This window comes from Phascolarctos cinereus, unplaced genomic scaffold (genome assembly GCF_003287225.1).
Source record: "Phascolarctos cinereus isolate Bilbo 61053 unplaced genomic scaffold, phaCin_HiC Scaffold_726;HRSCAF=1367, whole genome shotgun sequence".
NCBI classification, from domain to species: Eukaryota; Metazoa; Chordata; class Mammalia; order Diprotodontia; family Phascolarctidae; genus Phascolarctos; species Phascolarctos cinereus.
Genome location: NW_027556098.1, coordinates 385,098,645 through 385,125,101, shown reverse-complemented (window position 1 = coordinate 385,125,101; position 26,457 = coordinate 385,098,645). Strand labels below are relative to the sequence as shown.

The window sequence follows — 26,457 nt, the reverse complement described above, 5'->3', positions numbered from 1 at the left end:
GATTTGAATCCAGGCCCCCAGGGTTCCTTTCACTCCATCACATTCACTCTCCTTTAATTTCCAAGGGCAGCTTTAGCAAATTCTTTTTTTGTTTTCTTCCTGCAAGGGGTTAGAGATCAGAGCAGATTCTGCCCCATTCCCCTAGCTACAATGGCCCACCCAGGGTAGAACATCTTCTATAGAAAAGATTGGGCAAACATCCAGGATCCTGGGAGTGTCCATTGGGCACCTCTGGTCCTCTGTCACGAGGGAGAGGAGCTGAGGTGGGACTCAGCAGCCTATGCCTCCTTCCCTGCCTTGTAAAAATGCTGATTTTTCCCCATCCCCCACATTCCCAACCATCCTATGCAATAGTCATTGTGCTGCCCCAAAAATTCTGTGGCTAGGGAAGATGAAGCTGAACTTCTGGGTTTCCAGTGATTTTCATTTCAGCAAGATCTCTGATCTTAGAATATGGAACCTTATTTATTCTACTTCCCAGCAGAAGGGTTGGCCTCAGGTATAAGTAAGCTTTTCTCCCTTGTCTGCTGCTAGCCCAGCTGGTGAAAGGCAGTGTCCAGAGTGTAGCTCACACACAGGAGATCAAGCCTCAGTTGGTTGGGTATCACAGTAAAGGATAGCTCTGGCCAAGGTTGGCTCCCCAATAAGGTTTCTGCCATGTCTACATGGAGGTTCTGATGGAGCTAGGGACCCAAGAATTACCCCCTCCCCAAGAGATCAAGATGTTAGCTACTGGGCAAATCCACCACTTTAATGTCTTCAGAGAACGTGGGGGTAGGGGAAGGGAGGGATAGGGTGGAGAGAGAGAAGACTGTCCACGAAGGGGGCCCTGTTGGGACATGTCAGGGAGGGATCTCCAGTAACTTGGGAGCCAACCCCTGGGGTGTCCAGGAAGTGCTACAGTGTGAGGGTGGACGGACGGTCACAGTGACAAGAGGGGGGCCTTTAGCTGCCAGGGGAGGGAGTCATCACCTCATAGGAGGGTTGGGGGAAGAGGGCAGGAAGAAGCATAGAAGGAGTGAGGGGTTAGACAGAGCTTCCCCCCCCCATAGAAGTGTGAGATGTGTGGGGAAACTGAGGATGGAACCCAGTGGTTCAGACACCCCACTCAATCCCTTGCTACCTTCCACTGCCCTCCATGCCCCCACTAAGAAGGTGGCAGGGGGACTTTTCAGGGGCAATGCTGGATGTCACAGAGCTCAGTATTCTGCTGGGCCCCAAGGAAGGGCTAAGAAAGTCACAGGCTGTGGGAAGGAGGGGCATCTTGAAGACTCCTGAGCCAGCTTAACTTCCAAACAGAAAGGGAAAGGAAAGGGATAAGGGGATATGGCTCCCATTGAACAAGGGGATAAACTGAGGCACCGATTGGTTTCCTAAGGAGTCTTTATGACTCCACCATGGCCCCATGCCTATGTGGTGCCTGACTTGCCCATCTCATCATGATATCAGAGAACCCAAAGAGAGGCATGAGTCTGTGCACTACAGGGGAGCAACCCTCATCTCTAGACATTGGGAACTCTGATGCCCTGTGGTCCTGAGCCACAGCTGATGGGGCAAGCAGGCCCCATGTGTCACCCCTTGGCATGGTATGAGCATCAGGGCAGGTAGGTCAATGGGGTCAGTGAAGAAAGGAGGGGGCCCTGATCCTCCTTCTTCCCACCGGTGTCTTCCTCTGGCCCAGCCCAGTGCCAGCCTAGGGCCTGGCCTCAGTTATAGAAGACCTCATCCTCTGACAGGGAGCTGCTGTCCACATAGTGGAGAGAGCCGTGGAGCTGGGTCCTGGACTCTGTTTGGGCTTGGCCCTCGCCAGCATCTGATTCTCCTGGCAGCAGCAACAGCTGCTGCTTTTCAGGGCTGGGAGGCCATGGTCCCGCTGTAGACGGCTCTTCAGGGGAGTCCCAGCTCTCAGCAGGCAGGCCAGGGGCAGGCAGAGATGAGGAGAGTGAGGAGGAGAAGGCCTGGAGGCTGCCCTCCAGCAAGGGCCCATTCAGGAGGTTGTCCTGCAGGTAGATGCTCCCGAGGTCTGGAAGCAAAGGAGACGAGGGTTAGGCTTGGGCTCTGACCCTTCCCTGCCTTTACCCTTCACGTGGGACCCCCTTCCCGTCCCCAGATCTCCTTGTTTAGGATGTGGCCCTGGGCAAATCACATGAGCTCTCTGTGCCTCAGTGTTCTCATCTGTCAAATGAGGAGGTTGGCCTGGATGGCCTCTAAGCTCCCTTCTGCCTCTCAATCTCTGATTCTTTGAGGCTAGGGAAGGCTGTGGCTAAGTGAGCCATGGTGGCACCAGATATCGGAGCCGGACCGCTAACCTATGTAATTCTGTCTTCAAGGCCAATCAATCAATCAGCAAGAAAGCTGCTGGTCACCTCTTAAGATGCCCCTGCCCTCAAGAAGCTTGCATTCTAACGGGGAAGACAACAGATGTAAGCTTTTACTGAAAACAAATACAAGGTGTTTTTTTTTTTTTATCGTGGAGGTGTTAGCAGCTGAAAGATAGGGGTTAAAGAATGACCTGCTATAGGAAGGAGGTGGTGAATTGGCTAAGGTTTGAAGGAAACTAGGGATGTGGAAAGGGAAGGCATGCCTGGCATGGGGGACAGCCAGTGCAAAGGCCCAGAGATGGGAGCTGGAAGGTCATATACAAGGTGTTTCCTATATACGTAGGGATGCCATCACTCTAGCAAACTCTGTTGTTGTCCAGTGCTCTAAGAGAGTTATCTTCACCCTAAATTTCCTAAGCTTCAGAGTCCAGTAAAACTGGACTTGACGAACAAACTGAATGTTTCTCCTATGATTCAGAAGGCAGAGTTACACAAGAAAACTGTACTAAGACTTCTGGAACATCCCAGAGTGGGAGCCGGCTCTGACTTGCTAGACCTATTGTGAAATTTTCAGTGTGAAAATTTACATCTCAGAAATCAGCAACCCCTACCAATCAGGATGATTTATCATTTTGTTGATTTCCAGACTTAAGAAAGTGACGGAGAAAGTGTTAACAGGATTTGCATACATTCTTCTCCATCCTTCCTGCCTCCCTTCCCACCCCCACCCCCAGCCTGGTTGTTAAATGTTTACCAATACACTCCTATATCACCCTATAAATCTTGCTTGAGCTCAGCAGGAGTGCAATAGAAGGTTCAGGAAATGAAGTCCTCATCAGACTTGGAAGCCTATTATTATTATTCATAATAATAGGAAAGTAATAAGCATTTATGTACTATTTGCCAGGCGCTGCACTAAGCACTTTGTAGCTATTATCTCATTTGACCCTCACAACAACCCTGGGAGGTAGATGTTATTATTACCCCCATTTTACTATTGAGGAAACTGAGGCAGACAAACGTTAAGTGACTTGCCCAAGGTTACACAGCTAATAAGAGTCTAGATCTGAATTCTGCTCTTCCTGCCTCTAGGCACAGAGATCTGTGCACTATGGCGCCACCTAGCTGGTAATAAATAAGCTGGTCTTATAATAATAATATTAATAACTGAGCGCATTAGGGTTTGCAATGTGCTCTACATTCACGGTCTTCTTCGAGCCTCATAACCCCCCTGGCCCTGTATGAGGCCAGTTGGCCTGGATTGATGAGTGTGTGAAGGAGAGTGATGTATAAAGCAACTGGAAAGGTAGACTGAGGCCGGGCTCTTTCCACTGACCTAGTGTTGCTCCTTAACATCCGCTCTGGCTGGACAGGGATGGTGCATGATGCTGGGTCAACGGAAAATTCCAAGAGTAAAACTCCAAGTCCCAAAGCATTTTCTATAACACGTTCTCATGCTCTCACCCTCCCTTTCTTTACTCAGGGACCGCCTCTTCTCTTCCCGACCCCAATCCCAACCAGCCCTGGTCCTCCTGCCCTCCCCACTTAGGGGAAGGGCCGTTCTTGTCCTTGCTTGCGGCCCACTGGCAACTTCTGGCACGTCCTGCATGGTGAACAGGCACCTGAGGTTGATGCTGTCTTTCAATGTCACTCCCTTGCTCCCTTGTTACCAACAAATTCCTCATCCATTCATAAAGGGGCCCTTCTAATGACAGCATCCACAGTGCATTAGGGTAGAGGACACGTAGATAATGCTTTAAAAAAAATTTGTCAATGATCTCATCCTATAATCATTTTCAGCTGTCCCTCCTCTGATACCTCATGGGGGCATGGAGGTGACCCTGGGCTCCCCAAGGCTTTGCCAATGTCTTGTGGGCCTTGGCACAGTTGAGCAAGTTGGAACCATGTCAAATGTGGGAGAGTTGACTCAGCTCAGAGATACTCATCACCAGAGAGCTGGCCACTGGGGGGATGGGGTTTTTTTTAGACCCAGTGACTCATGAAGACTGTCTACCAAGGCATAGGAGGAAGGAGCTGTTATAATCTGTCTGGGTAGCAGGCCAGAGTGCAGGTTCTGAAGAAATCACTAGTCCCTCGTGCAGAATATGATTATTGGACATTTGTAAAGTTTGATACTTTTTTTCCATATTCACTATCACCTGTTTTAGGGGGCAGCTAGGTGGTGCAATGGACGGAGCACCAGTCCTGGAGTCAGGAAAACCTGAATTCAAATGTGACCTCAGACAATTACTGGCTGTGTGACCCTGGGCAAGTCGCTTCACCTTGTTTGCTTCAGTTTACTCATCTGTAAAATGAGCTGGAGAAGGAAATGGCAAACCGCTCTAGTATCTCTGCCAAGAAAACCCCAAATGGGGTCATGGAGAGCTGGACACGACTAAAACAAATGAACAACAATATAAGAGGTCTTTTTAATCTCTTTAACTGTGACCTCTCCATTACAAAATTATTCTATATAATTTGATTTTTTGGTGGTTTTTTGTTTTTTCTTGTCTCCCTCCAGGAGAATGTGAGGGCAGAGAGGTTTTTTTTTTAACCTATGTACTGCTTAGCACAGTGCCTGGCACACAGAAGGCACTTATAAATTCTTTCTGAATTAATTAAATTGACTTGTTCATCTTCTCTCCTTTTGCTCTCCCACCCGCACCCAGGGGAACATACCCTGTAGGGGGATGACATCCTGGGAACTCTCTCCATGGCACATCTCCTCATCTTCTATCGAGGACCAGGCACTCAGTGTGGCCTCAGTGATGGCAAACTGTTCAGCAACACCTGTATTGAGAAGGAGAGACCAAGGCTAGAGCTGGTGGCAGACATTACCCTATGTCTCCCTGGTAGCTGAAATGGGTAGGTTCAATGGAGGGAGACTGATAGAGCAGCGATCTCTTTAGGCTCTTTCCCATGCCTACCCAATGATCCCCATCCAATCTCTATCCAATGATCCAGTGGATCAATTCCCACTTAGCAATCCTATATGTACCTTATGGTCCAGTGCCCACCCAATGATTTTATTCCAATTCAATGGTCCAGTGCCCAGGAAAAATCCTATTCCAACTGCCAAACGGTCCAAAGCCCATCTAAGCACGCTATGCCCACAAAATGATCTTATGTCCTTACAATGGTCCAAGGCTCACTTAATGATGTTATGCTAATCCAATGGTCTAATATCCACCTACTCAATAATACTATGTACATCTAATGGTCTAGTGCTCATCCTATAGGTGCCCATCCTACACCCAAACAATGACTTATTGCCTATCTGATGATCTGATATCCATCCAATGGTCTAGCACTGACCCAATAATTATCGCTGACATTTCTATATTGCTGTAACGTTTACAAAACACTTGTTTCCCAATAACCCTGTAAGGTTGGTAGCTTATCCCCATTTGGTAGATGAGGAAACTGAGGCTCATTAAGGCTAACTGTCTTGTTCAGGATTGAAGCCAACGAGAGGGAAAGTCAGAACTTGAATCTGGGTCTTTCAATCTTGTCCAGTGCTTCTTCCTCTCCAGCCTCGCCTTTGGGCAGAAGTATGTCATCTAAGGCTCCATGGAGCCTTGACCTAGGCACCGGTTCTTTGCTCTCTGGCTTCCCCATCCTCCCAACCCGCTGCTCCCACTGACCTGCTGCAAATCGGGCCTCCCGAAGCTCATCAGGGAGGTAGCTGTAATGTTCCTCCTCTGCTGGTGAGGGGTCCCAGCCTGACTGCTGGGCGCTCCAGCCTTTCCACTCAATCAGGTGGGCTACTCGGCCCCGAGCCATGGCTGTGGGCTTTGTGATATGGTCCTTGATACTCTGCACCACCCCTGGACACAGCAAGAAACTGAGTCAGTTGTCCCCTCCTCCCATTCCCACCTATGTGCCAATGCCCACCGTAGCATGGATCACAAACCTGGAGCTGCAAGGATCCCAGAGGCCACCTCGTCTCAGCCCCTCACTTAACAAATGAGAAAATGCAGGCCCAGGGAGGCGAGGTGATTTGTCCAAGGTCATACACGGGTAGTAAGTACCAGAGTGGAATTTGAACCTAGGTCTTCTACCAACAGAGCCAAAGTTCTCGATCCTATATTGCAATATGCCACCATATTTGTACCACCACCCAAAAATACAAAAATGTTGCATGTTGTATACTAGACCAAGAATAATGTAGAATAGTGTGATAAGAGAATTTCTAGCTTACCTTTCTTACCACCATTTATTTAAGATGGGCAGGTCACATAAAATAGCTAGGGTGTCAAATTGAGCTGAGATATCAACTATAGCCTACTGTTATCTGGTTAGTTCCTGCTCTGTCTGTTTGCAAATTTGCTGCTTGAAATACCAGCTCTGGTGTTAACTGGTTAGTACCTTGTTTTACCTGATGCAGACCTTCCCCTTCTGCCATTTGTTCTTTTATCTGTAAATCATCATCTTCTCTTATTTACTCTTTGAAATTCCACTGTTCCCATCCTGTTTATGTAACCAAAACCTATATGAGATGACTGAAACTGCTGCTCTGGTCTCACTGATTTTTGTATACACAATAAACTGGTTTTTATCATAGCTCTGCATTATTGATTGGCAGCAGTACCTATCAATGGATCCTCAGATAATTTTTTTTGCTCAAAGGAGTTCAGCCAGTTCTTTAAGAATTCATAGACTAGAGCTGCAAGGGACCTTGGAAATTATTAAGCCCAATACCCCATCTTATAGATGGGGAAACTGAGATCCATGAGGGGTAAAGTGATTTGCTCAAGATTACACAGGTAGGAAGTAGTATAACCAGGATTCCAGTCCTGTTCCTCTATCCAGGGTCCTTTCTACCACATCATATTCCTCTTGGAGGAGAGGGAGAGAGCTGATGATGAGGGTAATTGAGAAAGGCTCCCTAGAGGAGGCAGAGCTTACACAGAGCCTTAAAGGATGGAGAGATAAAGAGTAATGAAGAAGGCAATCCATGTAGAGAAAACAGCATGAAGCAGTGATAGGAATAAGCCTGGCCCATGTTGTGTGTGTGTTTGTGTGTGTGTGTGGTGGGGGGAAGCCAGTCTCTCATGCCTCCCAGGCACAACGTCCAGCTAAGCTCCTCTTCTTTCCCCAACAGGTGTGACGTGGTTCATTCCTACCTCCTTGTGTTTGCCCTTGTCCTTCTCCTTACTCATTTAAATACATAGTCTTTGAGGTCTAGCCCTCTTAGTACAGTGCCTGGCACATAGCAGACATTTGATAAATTACTGTTGATTTGATTCTTGGAGGGTCTGCTTCCTGACCCAGGTCTTCTAGGGTCTGGTCCCTGGTAGAGAAAGGTAGAAGGCAGCAGGTCCAGACCAAAGGTCTATACAGAGGTCTCCCTAGGGTGGGGCAGCTGGCACTTTGGCTTAGGGCACCAAAATTTAGAGAGAGCTGGAAAAAAATTAAGCTTAATACCTAGTTTAGCTTTGTCCCAGGGCAATTGAAACAATTAAGTTTAGCACTTAGGCGGAAAGAATAATGATGCAAAATAGGAAGTTGCCTACCTGTGGCAACGTCTACCAGCTAAACTCCTCTCTAGCTCAGTCCCACTCTATGACCCCAGGCCCCGCTCATCTGTTGTTGTTTGTCCTGGAAGAGGACCATGACAGGAAGGTGATGCCATGATTTGCAAGTGAATTGGATTTAAGTGAGGCAGTGCTGTGCAAAGTCACCAGCCTCACTTTCTCTTCCAGAGCCATCTGGTTCCAGTGGCAAAATATAGATCAGAATGACTGGAAATGGTCCCAGTGCAGTGGGAGACCTTGGCCTTTTTAAGCTAAGATCTTTCCCAGGTCTCAGTTTGACTGAGGCAACACCCATTCAATGATTAAGGCTAGGTAAGAAATGAGGCAAAAAATGGCCTTTTTTACCTAGTCAAAAAAAAAATCAACCTGGGAGGGAAAGACCTCAGGTTTCTGGCCAAAACAGAAACAGTTGCTATTTACATTTACTCCGAGCCATCAAGGCCCAAACAATGACCAATTGGGGCTTAGGCTGGGACATATTGTTGGCCAATCAGTGAGGGCCAGAGTGATTTGGGTTTAAGGCATGGTCTTTAAGAAAGAAATCTAGCCTGTAAGCCCCGAGATATCTTATGAGGTTTCAGCAATCAAAATTTACATTCCTGTGGGCACAACACCCTCGGGTAAGAGTATAAAACCCTATATGGATAGAGGGAGAGAAAGGAGGAGAGAAGAGAGGAGATGAGAGGGGAGGGGAGGACAGGGAAGGAGAGAGGAGAGGAATTACATTGCCCAACTAGAACTGGCTAGTTTGGTCCCCACTGGGGCAGCTGCATCTTGCCACTGGACCCAGATGGCTCCAGAGGAGAATGTAAGGCTGGTAACTTTGCACAGCTCCGCCTCGCTTAAATCCAATTCATTTACAAGTCATGGCAACACCTTCCTGTTGTCATGGTCCTCTTTGAGAATGAAGGACAAACAATAATCTGTGATTAGTATGAGCTGCCCTACTCATCTAGCAAGTGTCTATCTCCCTCAGCAGGCTGGGTCTTTTGAACTCAATGTTGTGCCATTTGTCCTAGGTGCTAAAAATTTCAAGCCACAAGGCTGCTCTGGGCCTGTACGTACCCACTAGGGATGAGGTGGCGAGGGCAGCCACATTGTAGTTACTAGAGCAGGTCTTGGACTCAGACAGGAAGCCATTGGGTGTCCGGAAGCATTTCTGAAGAGAGAAGAAAAAGGGAGGGTCAATGGGCAGCCCCCTCCCCAGTCCTACAACACCCTCCCTTCCTCCTACGTCAATCTCAGATGCTGGGCCAGGGCCATGGAATGAGATGCCTGGGAAGGGATAGCCCAGGGTTGGTGTGTTGAGAGCCCTCCTTGTTCCCTCTGCCCCAACTTTTCCCACAGGACCCAACAAGGACCATATGAAGGGTAACAGCATGCCAAGGGGCCAGGCATGGGGTAAAGGCTTGGTGGGGGGAGACTGGGGTAAGTCAACTGACCTGCCAGGGATCCCAACAGAAATCCATTTGTTTTTCCTAAATTGAGATGAAAAAGGGCATTCAGGCAGATCTAATTTCTAAGAGAGCATCAGGTAACTCAAATCCCACCTTCTAAAGCAGGCCTTCTCCTGGTCCCCCTAGCTCCTGACACCTTTCCCTTTCTAATTCTCCCTTTACTTGCTCTCTCTGTCTTCTGTGTGTGTTGTTATTTACGTGGCGTCTCCTCCATTAGACTGGAAGCTCCTCAAAGGCAGGGACGGTCTTTTTTAATTTCTTTGTATTCCTAGAACATAGCACAGTGCTTGACACATAGTAGGTACTTAATCAATGCTTGTGGACTAACTGACTTAATTACACCACGAATGTTCATCAAAGAAGTATGGCCATTCTGTGTTCCTAGAAGGAAGCAGAGGGCCCAGTGACCAGCTGGTTTATAGCCAGGGATTAGGCCTGAGTGCCTGCTAGCAGGTTTGGAAAATTAATATAGCTATTGCTGGATGCCTGAATCCAAGGGCCTGGGTCACTGGGAAATTGATAACCTCATTTTATCTTCATAGATCTTTATCTGGAAGGGACCTCAGAAGTTATCTAGCCAACCCCCTCACTTTACAGATGAGTAAACTGAGGCTGGAGGGGAGTTAAGTGACTTGCCCAAAGTCACACAAGTAATAATAGTCCACATTTTTACAAAGCATTTTATACATATTATCTCATTTAAGCATTACACCAACTATGGGAGGTAGGTGCTATTATCTCTGTTTTACAGATGTGGAAACTGAGGCCTAGAGAGGGGAATTGACTTTCCCAGAATTATGTAGCTAATTAGTGTCATCTAAGGGAGGATTTGAAATCAGGAGGCAAAATCAAGGGTTCAAACCCATCTTCTCTGAATCCAAATCCAGCATACTTTCCAAGGTACCCTACCAGGAACTTGTCCAGACCATTCATTTTACAGATAAAGATACCGACATCACATAAGCAAGCCCATAGCAGAGTCAGGATTCAAACCTAGATGCTCTGGCTCCACCTCAAACACCACAGACATAGGGAATCTGAATCTGCTACAGAATCATCAAGATTGGCAGAGGATCAGAAGGGGTTCCCAACCCAGTGGTGTCCTCTTTAAGGGGGAAATAGGGATCCAGGTATAGCCTGGGGTGGGGTGGATGAACACAGGGATATCATTTACCTTGCTGGTGACATGGTCTGGAGCAGTTGGGGGAAAGAAGCCAGAGGGGAGGTCCGGGGCTGGGCAGTCTATGTCCCTGGGCACAGGGCAGTCCTTGTGGGCACTTGTGAACAATTCTGGAAGAAGAAAGACTGTGAGCTAAAGGAAAGGGTTGAGATGGAGGAAGGGAGCCTCTGTTAGGCAGGGAAGGAGTGGTGGTTGGTGTTCAGTTGTTTTCAGTCGTGTCTAACTCTCTGTGACCCCATTTGGGGTTTTCATGGCAAAGACACTGGAGTGGTTTGCTATTTCCTTCTCCAGATGATTTTACAGATGAGGAAACCGAGGCAAATAGGATAAAGTGACTTGCCCAGGGTCACACAGCTAGTAAGTGTCTGAGGCCAGGTTTGCCCCTGAAGGAGCCCTGTCAAAGGTGGTGTCTAAATTCTCTGTCTGGCTTCCTGCTGCCCCCAGGGCAAAACTGGCTTCAGAGAATATCCTAGGTTGGACCTTGCCCTTTAATCCCTTTCCTTGAAGGTAGCCTGGGCCATTAGATACTGCTCTGGGGCCTGGCCAATTCAGGAAAGCCTGACCTTCCCAAGGCAGCTCCATCTGAGAGAGGACAGAGAGAGATGCATAGAATCTTGGAATGGGTAGGCTCCTCAACCATCACAGAGCCTTCCTCCTTCCCCGCCCCCCAAGCTGGTATAGGAGGTCCTGTTTCAACAAGTGGCCACCCAGTCTCTTCTTAAAGAACTTGGGTGTAAGGGAACCCACCACCCCCAACTTGTTCCACTTTGAAGACTCTCTAAATGTCAGGAAATGTTTCCCAACTTAATCTGCTGAAATCTGCCTCTTAGCAACATATATACCCAATTGCTTCCAGTTCTGCCAGCTGGTGCCCAAGGAGAAAAATGATAACATTGCAAATTATTGAAGAGCCTTCTCCTCTCCAGGGTAAATATGCCCAATTCCTTTAACCAGTCTTGGCACGGCGTGATCTGTGCTCCTTTCCCCATCCCAGAGGCCCTCCTCTGGACGGACAGTGTTCTTCCTACAATCTTAAGTCCAGATCAAAGCACAATACCTTAGACTGGTCTGATCAGGGGAGAGAACAGATGATCTAGGTCCTCCCTCATTCAGGACACCAAGCTTCTATTGAGTCAACCTAAGATCTCATCAGCTTTTGGGGCTGTTGACTTGTCTTGAGATGGTAAGAAAGGGAGAGCCTCTGAGAAGCTGAGAAATAGGAAGATAGGACAATAGGCTTGGGCTTCAGTTTGCCCTCTTACTGTTCAAGGAAGAAGGAATGACATGATGCCCAGAGAGATATTTCATTAGGAGTGACTCACCTTGGGGCGAGTCCTTCCCAGGGCAGTGATGGGCACAGCTGGGCAGATGCTCAGTTGGGAGAATGGGTGGAAGATTTCTTATGGAGACTCACCCTAGACTCTAGCTCTCTCTATCTTCCCTGGGGTGAATCTCGATGCCCTGGGGCAGAACCCAACCTGATAGGCCAAATGTCCCCCAAATTCAGCCTAGTAAGGCCTGGAGGCATGAAGGAGGCTGAGAAAAACAGTGGAGTTAAAGGCTTCCCAGAGGTAGGGGCAGGGGCCACAAATACCTACATGTAACAGGTCAGATGCAAGCTAGAAGTTGTTATTTTTAGGGAAGAGAACAAACATTTATTAAACACCTCTGTGTATGTCCCAGGCACTGTGCCTTTAAATCTTCTACAAGTATAGCCCATCTGAAGCTCTGTTGGGGGAGGGACAACATTTAGGATGGTGGGGGGCTACACAAGAACAGAGTGAGGAGACCCAGATCCAGATCCTCTGGGCAGTCATTTTTCCTCTCTGGGTCTTCATTTCTTCCTCCGTAAGATGCAGAGGCCACCCAACGCCAAGGAGAAGAGGAAAGGGGCATAGTTGTCCAGGGCAGTTTACAAAGGAGGAGATCGAGGCCCAGAGGTTCAGTGACTTGCCCAAGAACACACAGGTTACAGTGAGTGGCAGAACAGGGATTCAAATCCTCCATCCAGCAGTCTCTAAATTGAGCCTTCTTCTCTAAGGGCCCTCCCAGCTCTGACATCCTGTGTTCTAAGGGCCCTCCCAGCTCTGACATCCTGTGTTCTAAGAGCCCTCCCAGCTCTGACATTCTGTGTTTTAAGTAAGGTCTCTCTCCCAGCTCTGACATCCTGTGTTCTAAGGCCCTTCTCAGCTCTGACATCCTGAGTTTTAAAGGCCCTTCCAGCTCTGATTTTCCTTGTTCTAAGGGCCCTCCCAGCTCTGACATCCTGTGTTCTAAGGCCCCTCCGAGATCTGACATTCTGTGCTCTAAGGGCCCTCCCAACTCTGACATCCTGTGCTCTAAAGGCCTTCTCAGCTCTGACATTCTGTGTCCTAAGGACCCTCCCAGCTCTGACATTCTGGGTTCTAAAATCTCTCCCAGCTCTGACATTCTGTGTTCTAAGGGCCCTCCCAGCTCTGACCTTCTGTGTTCTAAGGGTCCTCCCAGCTCTGACATCCTGTTCTAAGGACCCTCCCAGCTCTGATGTTCTGTTTTTAGCACTCAATGTCCTCAAAACCCTCCAGGCTCTGATATTTCATGACCTCACTTTCATAGAGACTGAACTCTCAAGATGAATAAGAATATCGATGAGCCCTCTACACATCTACTGAAAGATGTTACCAAAGGCCTGTGGGGCCCTCACTACTCCTATGACAACACCCTCTCGTGCCTCCTAGGGATGAGGGCTGGGGCAGGGAGAGGCAAGATGGAAGTATCAGAGGAGCCACCTGGGGTTGGTTCCATTTTAATGATGGAAAAACTGAGGCTCCAAGAGTAGTGATTTGCCCACACAGCTTAGCAGCAGAGTAGGACCCAGGTCGTCTGCCTCCAAGCCAAGTGCTCAATCCTTCCCACCAGAGAGGGCTCTTTTCACCACCTTGCCTTTCTTGGTCCCTCCCCAGTCTGCTTTCCCATTCCTGTGTCTCCTCTCCAGGGTCCAAGCCTACAGCTGGTTGCCTCCTGCCTCCCGCTCCCCCTCAGGACTTGGGCTTTGTGGTTGCCATAGAGACATCAGGTAATGAACCAGCCTTGGGTGGAGTCACAGGCTCCTCCTTCCCCAGCTGGGACCAAGCCGACTGCGTCACTGGCCACTGGAAAAACACAGCCTGAGAGGGATGGAGAGAGGGGACCCAGGCAGGAGCATAGCTCAGGGTGCCCTCCCCCAGGATGGGCATGCTCTGTCCTCTGGGAGCTCAGCCACAAGGAGGGCCTGGATCTCTAGCAACACTCCTCCCCTCCCCCCCAGCCTCTCCTCTAGTCAACTAAAGGCAATCTTGGCATCCGTTTGCTGACGAGGAACCCAGGACTCACCTCAGGGTAGTGACTCATCTAAGGTCACTCATGTAGTTAGCAGCAGACTATGAGATTTGAACTCTGGACCTCTGACTGCCCTAGCAGATCTAACCCAGTAACTACAGACCCCCTTTCTAGAATCCTGGCTTACCCCTGATCTGAGGTCAAAGCCTGGCTCTTCTATTGCTTTTTGCCTTTCTTTGTAAACCCCAACACTTGCTAAGGTGGCTGACATGTAGTAGATACTTAACAAATTCATGGTGACTGAATGAATAACCCTCCTTCCCCTTCTCAACAAAAACGGTAGAATTAAAACTGGTTTGCTTCCTGGGGGCACTTAGAGGTCATGTCTTATATTCTCCTGCATCAAAGCGGGCTGTTTCTTTCCATTTATTAAAGAAATTAGAGCGAAAGATGTTATTTCTTTCCTCAGTACATTTGTTGTAGTATGTAATGACCCCTTGACTTGGGGAAGTTCCTCTTTGTGTCTAGTGCGACATTGTCTTGCTGTGGGTCTAAAACCTTTCTTTGGTGACTTCAGCCTGGAAAGCCACTGGTCAGCCTCCCTCTAGATAATATTTATATAGTATACAACTGAGCCTGTCCCTGACTCAGCTCAGTTCCTTTGGGCATCTCAAGGAGCTGTCTCCCTCTAAAGACTTCACAGTCTTTGAGGAGCCCGCAGGGAGGGCTCAGTTTGAGTCTGTGTCTCTCCCTGACATCAGAGGGTCAGAGAGAAGAAATACTTCCCAAAGTCATGCAGTGGGAAGAAGACCTCCCTTTTTACCCCTGTTCAGCTCCCTCACAAAATATTCGAGTTTGAAGGATCTCATCCGACCCTTTGAGGAACAGAAAGGTTAGGTAATTTTCCCAAGGTCACATTATTAAAATTTAAGTCAACAATCTACATGTGCATGGCACTAGTCTGAGAAAGGTGCTGAGAAAATGCTAAAGTCAGGATCTGAACCCAGGTGTTCTACCTCTCTTCCCCTACCCTATATTTTCTCTGTTTCCACCAAGAAGCTCCGTGCCCTCTATGTTGATTATTCTAACAGATTCTAGAACATCAGTCCTAAGAAATGATGGCCACACTTCTGCTTTCAAGATGGGGAAGTGGGGACTGTTAGCTTTTGTACCATCCCCATGAGAGCAGGTCAAATCACTTCCTTCTCTCTCAGACCTCAGTCTCCCTTTCTGCACAATGGGGTCAATCTCTGCCCTCCTCTTACCCCAGTCCCCCAAGTGAGAGGGAGAGGATGCTGCCTCCTCCCTCTGCCTGGTGAGTCACCACCACAGGTGCAGAGATCCAGCCTGGCGTGGCGGCTTGGCTGAGAACAGCCTGGCTGTTACCAATCTTCCCTCGCCCTCGAGAAGAGATATTTATAGAGTGATTGTGCAGCTCCTATTGCTTTTCAGAACCCTTGGCTCAGTTTTCTGCAGCAGCAGACACCCATCCCTCCATTTCCCCTCCCTGCCCATCCTCATTCCCTCTAAATCTGTTAGGGTTATAGAACAAGGACAAATTTGGGTTCAAATCTGGCTTTGGACAGTGACCAGCTATATGACCTTGGGTAAATCATTTCACCTTTCTGAGTCTCCATTTTTTCATCTATACAATGGGGATAATGATGTCTGTAGCATTGATTCCCACGTCATTGCTGTGAGGCTCAAATGAAATGTCTGTCTGCACATCACTTTGAAAACCTTAGAAGTGCTATAGAAATGTCAGGTATTAACATATTAACGTCAGCTTATTTTTGGCTCCTTCAATAAACCATTCTGGGGCAGCTAGGTGGTACAGTGGATAGAGCACAGAGTCATGAAGGTCTGAGTTTAAATCTGGCCTAAGACAGCTAGACCTGGGCAAGTCACTTAACCCCCCTTTGCCTCAGTTCCTCATCTGTAAAATGGGGACACACTGGAGGAAGAAATGACAAGCCACTCTTTGCCAAGAACATCCTATGGACAGTGTCCCTCCTCCTTCAAAACATTGCTTTAAATTCACCTTCTTCATGAAGTCTCCTTGGATTAACCTGATTTAAGCCTTTCATACCGACACTTGAGGGTTCAGTGTGTGCTAAAGAATTGAACTTATTAATTTACTGCTTTATAAATGTTCTTCTGAGCATTTCCTAGAGTGTATATGATACATTCTGTTTCTCCAACTCAGTTTAGGAGCTCCCTGAGGTCAGAAACTTGGCTTCTCCTATCAGATGAGGGTTCCTCAAAAGCAGGGGTAGTCTTCCTCATTGGACTGGGGAGCCTCTAAGGAGAGATGGAAGAGGGGAGATTCTGAGGCCTAGAGGCTCCCTTTCAAGATGGGAGGACTCCAGATTCTTGTGATCTCTGGCGAGAAGGGTGACTCTGGCTTGTTTGCAGCCCTCTCTGGGCCTCAGTGTGCCTCCATGCTCAGAGAAAAACCTACTCTGCCTTGGATAAGTTGGCATGGAGAAAGAAGGAAGGCTCAGCTTCCTGGGTGGAAGGGTAGGGAGAAACCCAGGTAACTGTGTTTTCCATTGGCTACCTTGGGAATGATCTGCGGCCAATTTGCACCATTACTGGACTGTCTTTCTGCAGTGTCAGACACTGTACTCAGATAAATACCATCTAGCACATACAAGACACCATAGAATGTCTAAGTCAGGAAAAAATATTAAAACATAGAATATCAGAGCTGGGAGGACTCTGAAAACACAGAATGTCAGATCTGGGAGGGCCCTTAGAACACAGAATGTGAAAGCTGAGAGGGACCTTAGAATATAAAATGTCAAAACTTGATGCAACCTAGTCACTCTTACCCTGTCACACTCACATAAATGCATCTTAAGCCTGTTAACCTGGCTATCCCTGGTCTGTTATAAACACAGTGTGAGAGCTGGACCTTAGAGATTTTCTAGCCTACAGATCCCACACACTACTGCCTAGGTGTCAAATCCTGTCCACTATCTGTTTTTGTACCTCCCGAGGAACTAGGAATATTTTTATATTTAAGACACAATGTACATATATAAATTCAAAATATTTTCTGTTTTTAAATATAATAAAACTTTGTTTTAAAATGTAAAAATCATCTTAGCTCCTAGCCGTTCTAAAATAGGCTGGGTTGGATTTAGCCTGCAGGCTATAATTTGCTGACCCCTGATCTAGACCAAGCCCCTCACTTTAGGGAAATTGAAGCCCTATATAACTCTTCATGAATCCTTAATTAGAAGTAGTTGGGGACAGAGAATTGGGGATGGCAGGCAAGCCAATCTGAATCTGTGCCAAATCTGAATTATTGATTACTTGGGGAAAAGGAAGTACTTGCAGACTGAAAAAGTACCAATGAGGAGAGCTCCTGAGGTGACCTGATTAAATGACCACAGATCTGAGGAGCTTGAAGCCCAGAGATGCTTCCAAAGCATCCAAGAATGGATAATTCTTTTAAATAAGGTAAACTTATTCTATCTCAACCTAAGTCATGCATATACACTGCACATCCATTTGGTAAACACCACTTCCTTTCCCTTTCCCCTTCCCTATCATCTCCCCCGTTCCCACTACCACTTAAACATAGTGAAGTATTTCATCCCCAGAATATGTTTCCAACTCTGGGCCAGATTCTGGAAATCAGAGACGTAAGTTCTACTCCAGCCACATCAGCTCTTGGGATCTGTTTTCCCATCTGTAAAATGAGAGAAACATTAAGGTCCCTTCCACCTCTGAAATTCTATGTTCTAGGGTCCATCTGAGGCTGGCATTCTGGGTTCTAAGGGCCCTCCTAGCTTTGACATTCTGTGTTCTAAGGGCCCTACTAGTGCTGAAATTATGTGTTCTAAAGTCTCTTCCATTCCTGATATTGTAAAACCCCTTTCAACTTTGACATTTTGTGTTCTAAGGGATGTTTTAGCTCTAATATTGTGTGTTCTAAGGGACTTTTCAGCCCTTACATTCTCTATCCTAGGGCCCTCCCAGCTTTGACATTCTGGGTTCTAAGGGCCCTCTTAGCACTGACTTTCAGTGTTCTAAGAGCCTTCCCAGTTCTGACATTTTGTTTTCTAAGGGCCCTCACAGCTTTGACATTCGATGTTCTAAGTCTCCTCCTATCACTAGTGCTCTGTGATTCAATGTTAATCAGAGAAATCTGAATCAAAGAGGATTTACTGTTTAATGTGTTCTGAGACTAAACATTACTTTTCATTACTGGAGACCTATTTGCTATGGGCTCTTCAGATTGTCAGTGACATCTGCCTCCTCCCTCGCAGTTGGCAAAACTATTTCTGGAAACACTCTTCAACACTTTACACTCATCAGCATATACTGTAAGACAACTGGAAAGTCATCTCGGCTTTTTCTTTCCATCTAAGACCCCACCTATAGTTTCTAGTCCACATCCATCCTGACAGCAGATGGTCTTCTGCTGTTACAGAGTATAACCCAGAGACCAGGTAGCCTTCCAAATCCAGATGCTTGGACTGAGCTGTCTTAGCGGGAGGGCAGAGGGCCCCAGCTGTGGGGGTGGAGGGGGATGTCCCTGAGTCAGTGTAGAATCTTTGCCCAGGTAACAGAAGAATAACTGATAGCCCTGTTTCTCAGGCTGGGCCTTGAGGAGGGTATGGCAGGTATACAGCCACTGGTGGGTGACCTGGGATAGAGATTAGCTTTAGTTCTATGCAGATGCTAACCCCAGGGCCGAGGCCTTTTGAAGTGTGTTTGTATATTTCAATTGAGCCTTCCCTGATTGTGACCACCCATGCTCTGAAGATAGGGTTTCAGTGAAAGAATGGGGAGAGTGATGGGGCTCGTTGAGGAGGCTGGGGAAAGTCAGTGAAGGGAGAAGTACTCACTGAAGAAGATGGGGAGGTCAGTGAGGATGAGGGTTCAATAAGAAGGAAGAAAAGGTCTTTGCAGGTATGGGAGCTTGGTTAAGAGGGTTGAGATGTCAGGAAGAAGGATGTGGACTCACTGGCCTGGTTCAGTGAGAGAACGGGTACCTCAGGTTGACAGGTCAGTAACGAGGATAGGGAGGACAACTGAGGGGTGCTGGCCACAGTCAGGATAGGGAGGTCAGTGAGCAGATGGAGGGGGGTCATTGAGAGGAATGGGGAAGCCAGAGGGAGGGATGAGTGGATCATCCAGAGTGAAGGAGGTAGGAACTCAGGCATATAAATTAAGCCAATTCACCAGTGCCCTGGGTCCTTGGGAAAAGTTCAGCCTTGGCCTGAGAAATCCCTAGGCTTGGCTGTGTTCAAAGAACTTCACTCTCCTAATGGCCCATCCTTGCACATAACTGAGGCGATGTTGGTCCTCCCCATTCCTAACCCTGTCTCATCTGGCCACCCTCAGCCTGTCACACTCACATAGACACAACCTCATACCTGTCACAAGCCTGTCATAGACGCATAGACACTTCACATAGACGCATCCTATGCCTGGCACACCTGCCCAGCCCTAACCTGCCACAATAATAGACACACTTTATAGCAGTCACACCTGGCTGCCCTTAGCCTGTCCCATTCATACACAACCCTGGACACCTTTAGTCCATCACACTAAAACACAAGTTGGGGGGAGGAGGGGGTGGGACAGAAAGGGGAAGGAGGTGGTGACTGGCCCAGATTTTGTGTTTACCATGGGGTGTGAGAATGGATAGTTTCTCCAGGGCCTAGGCTGACCCCAGGAGAGCTTTGAAAAAGAGAGTCAACTGAAAGCCAAGGCTATATACTACAAAATGTTGGGGGCTACAAATGGGGCCTAGACCAGAAGAGAAATCAGAGTGGTAAAAAGACTTGCTTAGGGCAAGTGGAAGAGCAGATTTGAACTCAGGACCCATGGTGCCCAATCTAGTGCCAAGAGGCAGTAAATGAATCATTAGCTCCCTAGCTGGCCAGTTGTCTGTCAGTGAGGGAGGCAATAGTGCCTCCAGTTGTCAGGGAGGGTGTCAGTTGTCAATCTGCCAACTGATTGTCTGGAAGTGAGTTTTTCAGTCCATTGTTGCCCAATCAACTTATCAGTTGTCGATCTACACCAGAGCCATCCCAAAGGCCCAGTATATATCCATTATTAAGGAAAAACAACTCGTATGTCACTTGATAGCTCCTCGAGGCAAGTAAGGACAAGTATTATTAACTTCACTGTACCCATGAGGAAACTGAGGCATAGTGAAGTTAAAATGACTTGCCTAAGGTCACATAGCTAGTCAGTCAGAATTGGAATTCAAGCAGGCTTCACTCCTCTTACACAAGATTCTCACACCCTTTGGGTTGTTCATTCTTCCCTCAGTGACATCCTTTGCCTTCCCCCATTACTTTTGGTGTTCACAGTAACCACATTTTGTTGGGAAGATCATTAAGGGGCAAGAGAGGGCTCATGGTGTAGTCTGCTCCAGCTCACATCTCCCAGGGATAGTCCTGGGGAGTTCAGCCATTGGTCAGGCCTCCTGTGCCTGCAGCAGTTGCCTTTGGGCTTCGCCTGCATCTGTCACCCTATGGTGGCCAAAGCTTTTCCCAAGCAAAGATCTATTCTCCTGATACCCATAAGTAGGATAGGAGTGGGGCTGGGGAAGGGCATGATGGCTTAGGAAGCTGGCCCTAAGAAACTAGCCCAGTGATGTGGTTACCCTGGAAACCTTGCTTCAGGGGGAAGGGAAGGGAAGGGGGAGAGAAAGAAAAGGAAGAGAGGGAACAGGAAGAGAAGAAAGAGAGGGGGAGGGAAGAGAAGGGAAAAGAAGTAGGGAAGAGGGAGGGAAGGGAGGAGAAGGGAAGAGAAGGGGAGGAGAAAGGAAAGAAAGAGAGAGGGGAGGGAAAGCCAAAGAAGCTGCTGTTGATCAGAACCCCAGGGATGACAATGGACAGACTAATAACACTTTACTCACTGACTACGACCCAGGCATTAGACTAAGGGATCTGCTCTGACTGAATGAGATATGATTGATTGATAACTGACTGGTTCAGCTGACTGATGTGCAGGACTGGGAGGCACAGAAAAGGGGTGTGGGGTGGGGGGCACAAAGGGAGCATGACTTGAAGCCTCCTAGAAGATGAGAGGACCTTTGGAGATCATTTCATCCACCTCGATGCCTCTGTGAAGAACTCCACTGATCTTTCTGCAGTCAGACTGGGTCTCTGGGAAGGATCCCCACCCCCCTCCACACACACACACACACACACACACACACACACACACACACACACACACACTCTGGAAGCTGTACCCAGAGCACAAGCCCCCGATTGCCTGATGTGGTTATGACGATCAAGCACAGCAGATGAAATCCCTGTGCCTTTATGGAACGACAAGCCCTTGTTCCTTAATCTTGCCTCCCCCTCCCCTTATTGTCCTGGGTTCACCGAAAGCCACAGAAGCTGCTATTAAAAATGGTTTTGGGGAAAGATCTGCTTTTATGTTTTTAAGGACAAGCAAGGGAGCTCTGGGGAAGACAAAGAGAAGGACCCAAGGTTGGAGTGGGGAGGGAGAAGGGGAGCTGCCTTTTTTCTGACAACTGGAGGTCTAAGAAGGAGTGAGGTGATAGTCCTCAATTAAACCCTAATCAACCTTTCCGAGGTGGGATTTAGAGGAAGGGAATCAGATCCTTGGGAAAGTCTGGATCGGAGAAGGCAGGAAGGGGTTCCGGGGAAGGTGCTGAGCCAGAATCCACAATGATGTATCTTAACTGGACCTCGTGCCAGGCAGAGAGTTGCAGCCACTCTTGGCTGTTCTCCACACCCCAGATGGAGGGCCAGAGCAAGATGCTTTTCAGACTTGCAGGACTCTTCTCTCCCAGGAAAGGGGTCAGTTCTGGGGATGGGGCTGGGGACTGGAGGCGTGTGTGTGTGTGTGTGTGTGTGTGTGTGTGTGTGTGTGTGTGTGTCTGTGTCTGTGAGTGTGTGTGTATGTGGCCGTGGCGTGGGCGGGGGGGGGGGGGAACAGAAGGGGTAGTGGTAATACGGATGGGGGTGGGGAGAACAAGCTTACCAGAGGTAAGGGACTAGCCCCCAGTCCGGCTGCTAGCGTCGGTCCCCGGGGTCCGACCACTGAAGGGAGGGGGTGACCTCAGCTTTCTCCGAGAACACCCGCTGTGTCGGGTACCGTGCCAGCCTCCCTGGAGCCCTCCCCCTGCCTGGGGCGCCAAGCCCCTGGGGGCCCCGTACTCCAGGGAGCTGCAGCTCAGAGGCTGGACGGCTGCTCCCGGGTGGGAGTCGAGGACAGTCCCCTGGAAATCTCCACTGAGGAGGGGGACGTCCTGGAGCGCTTGAGGGCAGCGCCCCCGTGCTCAGCGGCCCGAGATAAACAAGTCCCTGTCCTTGGGTGGGAGGGACAGGAAACAGGACCCCAAAGAGACGTGTTTTCGCTCACGATCCCCCTCCCCTACTCTCCAAGGTCTCCTCGGACCCAGCCCTCCGGCCTCAGAGCGTCCTCACCTCGGGCGACGCAGGAGCCCATCACGGGCCGAGCGACGAGCGGCCGTCCTCCTTCCGTCCGGGGCTGGGCTGGCCGCTCATGTCTCCCGGGCCAGTCAGTGCCACTGCGCCGCCACCGCGGCCCCAGCTCCGGGTGGCCCGGCGGCCCGAGCAACGGGGCCAGGCTCAGGCGCACGCCCCCTGGGCCCGGGCTGGGCGCGCCCCCCGCCCGCGCCTCGGACTCCCTCGACGCTCTCTAGGGCTCCTGGGGGCCCCGTTGAAGTTTGCGGCCGGGGGCCGGGGCTAGGGGCGTGAGAACCGCGCGGGAGGCGAAGGGTGAACGCCGAAGAGTAGCGGCAGCGGCTGCGGGAGGAGGCAGAGGGCGCGGGGAGCCGGGCCAGCGCCTCTGGTTCCTGCCAGGCAGGAAGCCTCGGAGGATTCGCCCGCTGTAGCCAAGTCCCCTCCTCCCTCTCTCCGCGTTCTGTCCTTCTCCGCAACCGTGCCTCGCTTTCCTCTCTGCTCTGTGCCCCTCTCCACTCTGTGCCCCTCCCCGCTCTGCCCCTCTCCGCTCTGTGCCCCTTTCCGCTGTGCCCTCTGCTCTGGCTGTCCCTCCCTGCTCTGCTTCGCTCCCGACTCAGTCTCACCGTCCGCTCTCTATTTCCTCTCTCTCTTTTCCCCTCCCTCTTTCTCTCTATCTTACTTCTCTTCCTTCTTTTTTGCAGCTCTCTCAGAATCCCTCCTCTTTTGCTTGCACCGCGAGTGGGATTGGATGGCCCTTGGGGGACCAGGGCAAAGCCTTGAGGGCTCCCTGGAGGAGAAAGCTAGGGCCCCGCCCCTGCCTAGCTTTCTCACTGCCGCGGAGAAGGGCCGAGCTCCCAAGCACCTGTTGATGAGGCTGGGAAGGCCAGGGGCCGGGGAGTCACCAATGGTGAGTCTCCTTTCATCCAGGGACTGGATGGGGGATGGGGTTTGAGTTGCCTGGACACTCCCTGCCCTCAGCTGTGTGGAAAGAGAGGAATGAGTTTCCTACAACCGGAATTATCTTCCATCTCCACCTGTGGACCTTCTTCCCATCCTTTAAGATCTATTTTGAAGGTCACCTCTTCCAAGTAGCTTTTTCAATCCTGCTAGCTAAAAAGCCTCTTTTCATGGCATCTCTCCTCTGCTAATTCATGTTATATTTACCGGTACTATATTTATCTGTCCCTGCACTAAAGTCCTGCTCTAATGCCTCACTGTGGTGTGGCAGAGACCCTGGGCTGTCCAAGGCCATCTGTGCCTTTGGAGTTTATGGTCTGACAGGTCTTATCAAGCTCCAAACTCTGTGAGAGTAAGTAAGTCATCCTGCAGATTATCTGAGGACCAGTCACTGGCCACAGGGTGATGTGTTTTTCATAGGATGCAACTCCTGGAGATCATTTTCTAATTTATAGCAGGGCCGAAATCTGTACTTGTGGAGGGAATATCCACCTTGAGGAAATTACAGCTCCGCAAAGTTTTGAAGTATATTTATCTATTTGTGAACTTCTCAAGGGCAAGGATTGCTCCCATTTTTGTCTGCATATCCCCAGTGCCCAGCTGAGTCCCTAGCACACAGTAGGTGCTTAATCAATGTATGTTGAATAGAATTGAAGAGACAATTTGTATAAAGTGTAAGTATAAAGAATAACACATTTGGAGTCAAACAATCTGGGTTCAAATCCCAGTTCTACTTCTTACTACCAGGATCCCCTTAGGGGAAATCTTTTCTCCTTGCAGGGCCTAAGTTTCCTCATCTATGAAATCCCTAAGGCACTTTACAGCTCTAAAATGGGGGTTCTTCAATATCCTCCCCTCTAACTCAGGGCCCCAACAAAATATGACCTGGAAGCCTCAGGTTTGGTTACCTGCTGCTGCTGTTGCTACTGCTACCACAAAATGCATCATTGTTAGTGTTCCTGCCCAAGCCTGTGCTTCTCTTTAGCTACCAGGAAAATGACCAGAATCCTTTGAGGTCTTCACATGGCACTTATAAAGCCTTTGCCCAGCCATTCTTTAATTTGATCCTAGCTGATGCTTGGTGTGGCAGGCATCTGGCCAAAGTAGGCGCCTGGCTGCCTGGTGAGGTAGGCAACACAAATATTATCTTCCTATTTTACGGATTAGACAGTAAGGTTCAGGGAAGGCAAGAGATTTGCCTCTGGTCGCACAGCTGATAGGACAGCTAGGTGGTGCAGTGGATAGCGCACTAGGCCTGAAGTCAGGAAAACTCAACTTCTTGAGTTCAAATCCAAGCTTCAGACTTCCCTGTGTGACAAATTACTTAACTCTGTTTGCCTCAGTTTCCTTATCTGTAAAATGAGCTGGAGAAGGAAATGGCAAACCACTCCAGTATCTGTGCCAAGAAAACTCCAAGAGTCAGATACAACTGAAACAGCTGAACAACAACAAAGACACACAACCAGAAAGTGGCAGAGTCTGAGACATCCTCCTCCTTGAAAACGCTGCTCTCTGCAGCCATTAGTCAATGCAAGCTTACTGAGGGGGACTAGCACAGTGAAGTCTGGCATCTCATTGGAGTCCAAGTTGGAAGGGAGCATAGAAGTCACCGAGTTCAAATCCCTCCTTGGACAAATAAGGAAGCAGACCCTGAGAGGGAAGCGTTTGGGCCAAGGTCACAGAAGGAGTAAATGACAGAGCTGGCGTTTGAACCAAGGTCCTTTGATCTCCTGAGATAGTCTTCTCACTACTTTGAACCGAGACCAATTGATTTCACAAATGCAACAAAGACAGCCCACATTGCTTGTATTAAACAGTCTAGGTTTCAGATGTAGTAAGGATCTTTAGAACACAGACTGTCAGAGCTAGGAGGGCCCTTAGAAGAAAGAATGTCAGAACTGGGAGCCTTAGAACAAAGAATGTCAGAGCTGAGACGGTTTGAGAACAAGGAATGTTAGAACTAAGAAAGGCCTCAGAACAAGAAAGTCAGAGCTGGGAGGGCTCTTAGAACAAATAATTTCAGAGCTGGGACGGTTTTTAGAATAAGGAATGTTGGAACTAAAAAGGGTCTCAAAATACAGAATGTCAGGGTTGGAAGGTCCCTTAGAACACAGAATGTCAGAGATAGAAGAGACCTTAGAATGCAGAATGTTAGAGCTGGGAGGGAAAATTTAGAGATAATTTAGTCTCACTCCCCCATTTTATAGATGAAGAGATGGACCAAGCTTAGGAAGACTTGATTTGTCTAAGGTCACATCACTCACTAATGAGGGGCCTAGGATTTGAACCCACATCCTTGGACTCCAGAGTCACTGTTCTGTAACAAACTTCTACGAGGAACAAATGAAAGTGCTTGCAGACTTAAAGGGCTCTAGGAACATCACTCAGTATCACTATTGCCCATGAGAACAGTTCCCCTTCAGATATTGCCTTGAAAAAAATATAGTTTTATTAATATATTTTGTTTTCATTTTTATTATATTGCCCATTGTATCCTTTCTAATTCTCTTTCCAAAGAGCCATCTCTTATAATAAATAAAAAGGAGGGAAAACCCCAGTTCAGCAAAACCAATCAGTTTATAAAGAAAGTCTGATATTGTATGCACTATTCCACAACTATAGTCCCCCACTTTTGCAAAGGGGGAGGGGCTATGCTTTCTCATATCAAACATTGTCTTTTAATTCTCAAGGTGACTTCTTCCTACCGACAGCCTACTGAAGTAACAATGGCCTTGCTGAAGACAGTACATTTCCAGCCATGTGATGAATCTAGCCTCAATCTGACATAAGGAGCCTAACCTTCACCTATTATTATTTTTTAAAATATACTTGATTGATATATTTTGTTGTAATCTCAACTATGTTTTCCAATGTACCCCTAAACTCTCCTATTCTAGAGATCTACCCCCCCTTTTTAATGAAAAGATAATTTTTACTGGTTCTTACAATAAAAGATTTAATCAAAACTATATAATTAATAGAGTCACATAGTCCTGCATCTGACACACAGTTTAGGTATTTCACTGGACAAATCACTTAATTTCTCAGTGCTCTAAGCCTCTCTCTAAGACCAAGTACCACAGAAGGTAAATACCTCCAGTGGTAGAAGGATTGTCGTCACTGGAAGTTCTCCTTAACCAATGAAATTGCAGGTACAGCCCTATCCCTCACAAAGGCAGACACGTGTTTCATAACATAGCAAGGTAGCTGTGCTATCAAATGTAGTTTATTCTGATTTGCTTCAAGCCTGACTCATTCTTTAAGAAAAAAAAA

At 48.3% G+C, this 26,457-nt stretch overlaps 1 protein-coding gene and 1 long non-coding RNA gene across 3 annotated transcripts; one reads left to right on the top strand and one right to left on the bottom strand.

Moving 5' to 3' along the window:
* Positions 1-730: 730 nt before the first annotated feature.
* On the bottom strand, positions 731-22,935 carry FAM131C (family with sequence similarity 131 member C). Of its 2 annotated transcripts, none has more exons than XM_020973099.2 (7): positions 22,228-22,935; positions 10,490-10,605; positions 9,301-9,336; positions 8,924-9,017; positions 5,966-6,148; positions 5,001-5,111; positions 731-2,023 (listed from the first exon to the last, which is right to left on the bottom strand). In XM_020973099.2, the coding sequence occupies exons 1-7, from the start codon at positions 22,247-22,249 to the stop codon at positions 1,707-1,709; spliced, it is 879 nt and encodes a 292-aa protein (XP_020828758.1). In that variant the 5' UTR covers positions 22,250-22,935; the 3' UTR covers positions 731-1,706. The 2 variants fall into 2 exon arrangements, with proteins under 2 accessions (XP_020828758.1, XP_020828764.1); XM_020973105.2 differs by lacking the exon at positions 22,228-22,935 and adding an exon at positions 21,782-22,175.
* Positions 21,487-26,153, top strand: LOC144454219 (uncharacterized). Its single transcript, XR_013482539.1, has 3 exons — positions 21,487-21,597; positions 22,929-23,134; positions 25,875-26,153. It is a non-coding gene; the product is annotated as an uncharacterized LOC144454219 (long non-coding RNA).
* Positions 26,154-26,457: the final 304 nt, after the last annotated feature.